This window comes from Aplysia californica, unplaced genomic scaffold (assembly GCF_000002075.1).
Source record: "Aplysia californica isolate F4 #8 unplaced genomic scaffold, AplCal3.0 scaffold00279, whole genome shotgun sequence".
In the NCBI taxonomy this organism is placed as follows: Eukaryota; Metazoa; Mollusca; class Gastropoda; order Aplysiida; family Aplysiidae; genus Aplysia; species Aplysia californica.
Window position 1 is genome coordinate 43,264 of NW_004797549.1, and position 8,036 is coordinate 51,299.

Genomic DNA, 8,036 nt, shown 5'->3' on the forward strand with positions numbered 1-8,036 from the left:
GGGTAAGTGTTTTATGGCACTCGCAACTGTATAAGGTCATATGGGCACGTGTGCTTGTGAATGTGTAAATGAAACATACTCACACATAACTGGAATGTCCTCTAAACCAAGGATATCTTACCTTTGAACTCTACCTACCCTAATTTCTCAGCCCCACCCACACTTAGAACCATCCACCGCCGCTGGTTAAGGTTGCCCTCAAAGAGCATCGCCTGGCAGATCAAATTGAGAGCGGCACTTTACACAGGGAAGCAAATCATACAAGGTTTCACGAATTACAAATGCTGAAGTCAAAGAAAAAGAGAAAAGCTCTTGAGCCACGCGCACCCGCTTAAAGTGAGGCAGCGTGGTGGAATCAGGCTCTCGTAGAGTTATTGGTATCATCTTAAAGCTTGTTTACTTGTCTTTATTTGGATGAAAAAATGTAAATTGATCTTGAATACAAATAGAGATATTTGCGAATGAATGAGGTGGGGATCACCTGTTTTCAGAAGTAAAATTAGTGAGAAAACGGCCGCCAAAGAATAGTTGTTTCCTTAGTATAAGTATAAGAGTCCGTGGTAACTGAAAATTTACACTTTCTGTGCCATTTTCAGAAAAATTCAACGTTTTTAGAAAAATTCACTTAAAAATGAGTTCTTTAATGGGCATGAAAGGTGTTGAGCCAAAAAACAAAAATTTGATAAAATTTCACAAAAATGCAAGTTTCTTCACTTTGATTATTTTGACGAGAGACTGATTCCACCAGGCTGCCTCACTGTATAGACTTAGTGGAAACGAAGCATTCGGAAAACTCTTTTCTGCCAGAATTGGTCTCATTGGTCATAGCAAAGGCCAGAATAAGTTATCTTTATCCTTTAAAAAAATCTATTTCGCTGTTTTACTATTGACAGACCCGTGTGCTGTCTGTGATAGACTATGGCCACAGTCTCCTTACTTTGTCAACGTCGCAGCTGAAATGCTTCGAAAGAATTCAGATGAAGGTATGCAGACTGTTCTCGGATGCACGCAAGACACATCCTGCGAGGTTTGTTTGTTGTTTTTTTTGGTTTTGGTAAAGTGTTTTACGGCGCTCGCAACTGCATAAGGTCATATGAGCGCACGGGACACACCTAATATTTTCAGTTGGTAGGAAATTTTGAATTTTGCCCGGGTGGTGGCCGAAGCCTACTCTTATCGATTTTAGACCACCAAGGGATCTTTAACGTGCGCAACTTGCACACGGGCCCTCTGAGATTTTTTCGCCCTTGTCCGAGAAGGATAGGTGTAGATCTTTCCTACCAGAAGATCAGGGGTGTGGCTGAAAGACAGCAGTAAGAGGAAGCGAAGGAGTAGCAGTAGAAAGGCTGCAGAAAGAATCAGGAGCCCAAAGAAAGGGGCAAAGGAGGTGTGGGGGTGGAGACAGAAGGAGGAGACGAAAGCAGACGACAAAACATTGCTAGAGAGCAGGAAATGAGGTGAAAGGAGACAAATTTAGAGAAGAAAATTTTTCGGTCGCTACCCGGATTCGAACCCGGGACCATTTGAGTGAGAGGCCAACACCTTAACCTCTAGGCCATGAGAGCCCCCACCTGCGAGGTTATGAATTGTCTCCTGGACCTCCCAGCAATGGTAGAACGTCACGAGATTGCTCAGGTGAATGCGTATTTGAGAGTCAGCGCCGATGATCAGCAACCACTGCATGACAAAGTGGAAAGAACTGTACACACGCGTCTGCTTAGAGGGACTGAATGGATGAATGAGGCAGCGACGACTTTGACTAAATTTTAATGCTGTGAAGTGCAAGACATCCGAAGGGGCAGCGCATGGGTCAGCGTCACTGACAAACCTGGGCAGTATACTCGAGTGGTAGCAACCTTAAGCAGAGAATGTCGTGAGTGGCCAGAGGGATCAGCCAATGCCGAGGTAGAGACGCTGATAGAGGAGAACAGTGAACAGGGCGACGTAGTCAACTTCACAGATGGTTCAGTACAGCGTGAAGTCAAAATATCTGGATGGGCTTTCAGCGCTCGTGTAAACGGGGTCATACAGAGAGAGCTGTCAGGCACCACTAGTATAACCACGTCCAGCATGTGCATGGAGATGAAAGCCATCACAGAAGCCCTTAACTGGATTAAGACGACGGAGTATCAGTCTGCCATCCTCGTCACCGACTCGATGAGTACCCTCGAAAAAGTGAAGGAACACACGATGTATGCAGAGTGGCGAGAGGCAATGCAAAAAAGCAGACTCACAAGGATTGTATAGAACTTTAGCAATGAACGTGCTGACGATAAGCTTGTCAGCCAGCCTGAGATTTGCAGCACCATGCAATTAGATCCACCAACAGTCATGGCAGCATTTACAGCATGGTTCAACGACCACAAAGGAGATGAAGGCATCACTTTACACACAATGAATAATAGACAAAGGGAAGCTGATGTCTCTAGAGGGTCGGAGAGAGACAGCAACCTGCGTGGAAAAGCCAGAAGAATATCCAACCAGCTGTTAACTAGCACGATCAGCAGGCAGACCCTTTCATTTCATGGATCCTCGAGAGAAGGGAGGGACAGCTATGGCATTGTGCCGCCTGCAATGGCGCCTATTCTCCAACCAAGTAAGTAACCAAGTAAGTAACAATTTAAAAAGTAGTCCCCCTGCAAATTCATTGACAAACAGTGACGGACAAACTAGATCTACATTAATCTATTACCAAAGTAGGCTTATAATAATATTTACAACTGCCCCCCCCCCCCTCCCCCCCCCCCCCCCCAAGCGGAGGTAGGTTTTTTTGTTGTGTTTTTTTAGGAGGGGTGTCGGCTTTCGTGCTTTTCCTTTCCGTTTCCTTTCTTACCTTCTTCTGCACTATGAACATTGTAAATTTTATGGGCCACACAAGATAGATATATCCTTATATTACTGAGGGTTTTTTTTGTGGTTATTTCTAAAAATTATTTCCAAACCATACAAATGAATTCTCCTCGGCTTCGATCTTCGAAGGGACAAAGCCACGATAATGAGTTTATACTTTTTCTACTGCTATCCACTACAAGACTACACATACATTGGCTCTACTTCTACAGTCGACAAAGTCTACATCAACAATAATGGAGACGATCAATGTTCGCCAGGAGTAAGTCAGTGTGTCTGATCACTAGAAGTCTATATTATATTTCTTAATGGTATTCGTGAAATTAGCTTTAGTCTAGGTTTTTATTTCATGCTGATGGCTTCTCACTACTTAAAGCCTAAATAAAGTCTTTCACCGTTGTGAGGAGGGCACTTCTGCTACGATTGCTATCATTTGGCCATTGGTGTCCCGTACGTAGTTTGCACACTTTGTCGTCTTTGTGCCCCAGTGCTGTAGATTCTAGAGTCTAGTCTAGATCTAGATCTAGTTCCGTTCGTTTAAGTCCACGATCCGGCGATTTTGTAGTTTCGTTCGTTAAAGTCCAAAGCTGAACGTCAGAAACCCTGAATTGCCAGGTGAGGAGAAAATCAAAATTTAAGCGAAGAATGGCCCTTTTTCAGAAGTTCCCACCCCGTATTACTATTATTATTCGCCAGTTTGGGCCCCAAGAGAATAGGGGGGTTTCAGGGGGGGAAGTGGCTATTCTCACCCGGGGTGAGAATAGAAATACGATCGACCTCTCACCCCGGGTGAGACTTGCCATCGTAGGCTTTTCTCACCCGATGTGAAACAAGACCTGTTTTTCCTAATTTCGGAATACTTTCTATCGATGTGGATAATCAAATGGATAAAGGCAAAGAAAAGATTACGTTATAGCACAAAAGTAAGCTAATTTTATCGACTACAAAGATGCTATGGCTATTTCACTTTTCGAATCGAGCCGAACTACGGGGGTCGCCATTTTGTTTTGCCCGGAAGTTCTCGCAAGATCTACTCCTCCCCTCTTCTCTCTCTCCATCTCTTTCTGAATACTGTCTATCGGTGTGGACGATCAAATTGACCAAAGCAAAGTTAAAAAATTATGTTAAAACACAAAAGTAAATTAATTTGGTCATCTACAAAGATGCTACGGCTATAAAATTAACTTTTCGAATCGAGCCGAACTATGCGGGTCGCCATTTTGTTTTGCCCGGAAGTTCTCGCGCTACTCCTCTCTCTCTCTCTCCACTGCCCACAGACAAAATTGTACGCTTTTAGTAGGCTAATAGTAGTAATGGAACATTTGTTCACTGCACAGAAGAATTCTACAATTTTTCTGTTTTCACAGTGTAGAATTCTGTGGTTTAGGATGAAAGCAAAATTGGTTGGCCTTATATGTGGGCTATAACAGTGAACGCGCACAGGGTGAGAACAGCCAAAAGACTCGCGTGCACTATTCTCACCCGGGGTGAGTATAGAGGTGGCCACTATGGGGCCCGGCCCCCCCCTGACGGGGGGGTGCATGGGGGGGTTTACCATAATTTGATTTTTGCAGTTTTAAGTTGCATCCCTGTTCTTTGTGTTGCCTATGGCCACCTCTATTCTCACCGCGGGTGAGAATAGCGCTGGCGAATCTTTTGGCTATTCTCACCCGGTGTGCGTTCACCGATCCTAGATCGAGGCCAACCAGTTTAGCGTTCTCCATGAACCACAGAATTCTACACTGTGATAACAGAATAATAATTAGGCGGTGGGAACTGCCGAAAAAGCGCCATTCTTTACTTGAATTTGGATTTTGTGGCTTTAGTGCTTCCTTCCAAGTCTCTTACTTACTTCACTCCTCAACTTGGCAATTCAGGGTCTCTGGCATTCTTGGACTTTTACGAATGAAACTACAAAATTACCTTGATCTCTATAATCTATAATCTAGATCTATTATCTAGATCTAGATTCACTTCCACAGTGGCCATCATGTAAACAAACAGGACCGCAATTGTATAGGAGTGCCATGAGAATGGGTTATAATGACAAGTGAATAGCAAGAGAACGACAGCTGAACGCCATTGGCCGATATTTATAGTAACAGCCATCTTGTTGACCTCGCAAGGGGGATGCCCGCAACGTCATCTGATTGTGATTCGAAAAATAGTAATGATTTTATGTAGCACGCAGTTTACACTGACAGTTTCCAAACTCCCTCCCCTTATATAGTTCTACTCCCATTTGCTGCTCAGCGTCCTATTGAGTCCAATCCCTTGTAAGTGCTAAATTTCTTGCGCTTGGAAAACTTTAAAAGCAACGATCCGGATCGAAACGGTCAATCATTTGCTCTGCGTCGTTGAACTTTGTTTGAACTTACTTTCATATCCAAATTGACATAGACCTACTCTTAGAAAGTCTTCTTCGTCTTCTCAGTTTACGTAGTGTACAGCATCAGAATCAATCTGGGCGGAAGAAAAGGGCTTCACAATCACAGACGACCGAACCGAACAGTTCTGCAAGTTGCAAAGAAAAATTATAATCCAAGTCAGCAGGCTGCCGTCGTGTTGCCGTTGCCTCCATGACTGACAAAGTGGGGATCCCTCTGGGATGGTTTAGACTGAATGATTTTAAAAGTGTTCATGGTGGTGTATTGTGCATTTCAAAAGTAAAAAAATATGTATATGTTTTTAAAAAAATCACATCAGAGATTCAAATGACACTGAAACATATTTCAGGTGATGCAGTGGAATGATATCTTGTGGTTCTGTCACGAGTACAACGTCGCTGATATTAATGTTTAAGTGACGTCTTACTGCTGACCGATGAGGCAAAACGTTTTGTTTGCCTGTATGTTCTGTGCTCTGTTCATTGGAACAAACTTTGCCAACAAGGTACAAATTTTGTGTGTTTGTGACTGTAAACCTTTCAGTGCTTCACTCTAGACTTTCTCGGGCCTCGTTTTATCAGCCCATTGCGCTGTTAGTAAGGCCATCTTAAGCTTTATTTGAAGAAATATTTATATGCTACTCACACTACATACTCATGCTGCCTATTGTTCATTACTTTTACTTACATTTTTTTCATTTTACCTTTAATTTTTCACTCTGCTCTGCTCTACTTAAGATTTCATATCTTTTCTAGTAAAACATATTGGAGAAACAAAAATGTCCAAAAATTAACTTGTGATTATCAAAAAGCTAAAAAATTGCAGGTTCATGATCATACTGTAATGTATCATGAAAATCAGTTTTAGGTACAAAATATCTTTCTCTGCTGTCTGTCATTTTCTGGAATAGTCAGTTTACTGAAATATTATTGTAAATATAGGGCGAAAGGATAGTCAAAGGATGGCTCTTAACAAAAGATACTCACAGCGAATTTCTACTAAGTGCAAGTTCCTGAGGAAAATTTAATAAACAAAGATGAGTTAGTTTTCAGTGATACAATGTCGTGTATTGACGAGCCAATGCCGATACTGGCGATACACTATAGTTTACTTAGCTATGACTGTGCTCATGTTTGAAACATCTCGAAAAAACCAAAGTGCACAAGAGAAAGAACTCAGGTATGAACTTAATATTTTTTGTAAGAAAAGAAGCAATAACTGGAGAAGTATGCCTCCCGGATACCCCCACCACCCCGTAAAGGCTCCCACCTCTTGCTGTTTCATTATGTTACATGTTTTCAGAATTTTTTTAGGGCCTTTTTATATCCCTGGAGAGGGTTTAAAGATAGAAAATTGACAAACAAATGTATTTTAAAGAATTATAACAAACTTTAAAGTTGAAAAAATTGCTCCAAAAGATATTGCATGTGTAATCAAGCTAAACAGCTTGAAGTTTAGAACAATATGAATGTGGAGCCTACTTAATATAGAAAGTTTTTAAGAATTAAGTTTATTAATAAAGCCATAGTGTCCAAAGGAAACAATGAGTTCTGTGGACCATGCGACTGACCCGCAAGCCTCCTTAACAGCCAGATTACTTACTTTCCTCAGATATTTGACTATTTATGTGGAACTTGGAACTAAGGCTGTTGAAAGGCTTTTTCCAACTTTCATGAACGTTGGTCAGTTGCTACTGCTGTGCATAGAAATGTGGAGCCTTCTTTGTCTGTGCATACTGATTATTTAGCCAGACTTTTTTTTAAGTACTTTTTTTTAAACATCAGCTTTATCTTTTCCCTTTGGATTAACAGTCAAAGCTAGTGAGAAAGGGAGAGAAAGAAGGATTTATTTTGTTTTCTACTACATATTTTTGTTCAACTCATTTTTTAAATTTTATAATCCACCCTTTTTCAGTATGTTCTGTCGGTCCTGAAGTTCACGTATCCGACCATATTCCAAGGGTGAGTAGGATCTAGGATGTCTCCTTTCTTCTTAATCCCTCTTGCTCTCAATTATGACCAATCATTCTGCTTAGATGTAGTAACCAGCACAACCTTGCTTGGCCCTGATAGTCAGGGTCGAAGGACCTATTTGCTAAATGATTTGAATTGTGTTGACGGTGGTGTAAAACATTAACATGCATTATAATCAGTGACTACTGTACCTGTGAGGGCTACAAAAGTTTTTAGCAAGAATTAATGTGCGCACCCTAGAGAATTATGTGCCTTCCAAGTCTTGTTAAACATACTGAACTCATACAGTTTTCACTCTTAATTGCAGCAAGTTTAGTTGGAAATGTGCACACGTTAGCATTTTTGTCATAAAAAGATAAGTTTCAAGCTGCAAGCTTGTATTTCCCCCAAATTATTCAGAAAAAAATGAAGATTTGATATCATTAGGGTACAAAATGGTAATGCAGACAATAAGCCAGATGTTCATGTAATGAATGAGGACGATGAGAAAAAACTTAAATGAAAAATGTTGTCTTGTCAGTAGATGTATCGACTTTCATGAGTTGAAGGAAGATAAAGACAAGTGTATATAATACATAAGGAACCGCTCTCACTGTTTTCCCTCAGATGGCAGACCTTTGTGGGCGTGGTCATGTTCCGGGCCCTACTCTCCACCGGTCACATCGATGGCTTGCTGCACGGGAAAGAGTGGTTTGTGCTTTATTTTGTTGTAAATTGTTGTTGTTGTTCTTCTTCTTTTTCTTCTTCTTCTTCTTTTTCTTCTTCTTCTTCTTTTTCTCCTTCTTCTTCTTTGCCTCCTCCTCCTCCTCTTCTTCTTCTTCTTCTT

At 41.3% G+C, this 8,036-nt stretch overlaps 1 protein-coding gene across 1 annotated transcript in view; it reads left to right on the forward strand.

The window, feature by feature from the left end:
* Positions 1-3,015: 3,015 nt before the first annotated feature.
* LOC101864631 (transmembrane protein 241) overlaps positions 3,016-8,036 on the forward strand; it is a 9,095-nt gene continuing 4,074 nt past the window's right edge. Inside the window, exons 1-4 of the mRNA XM_013084217.2 lie at positions 3,016-3,112; positions 5,587-5,742; positions 7,152-7,198; positions 7,817-7,900. Of these exons, the coding sequence (XP_012939671.1) occupies positions 5,674-5,742; positions 7,152-7,198; positions 7,817-7,900 (200 nt within the window). The 5' untranslated portion in view covers positions 3,016-3,112; positions 5,587-5,673. The remainder of the gene's footprint in view (positions 3,113-5,586; positions 5,743-7,151; positions 7,199-7,816; positions 7,901-8,036) is intronic.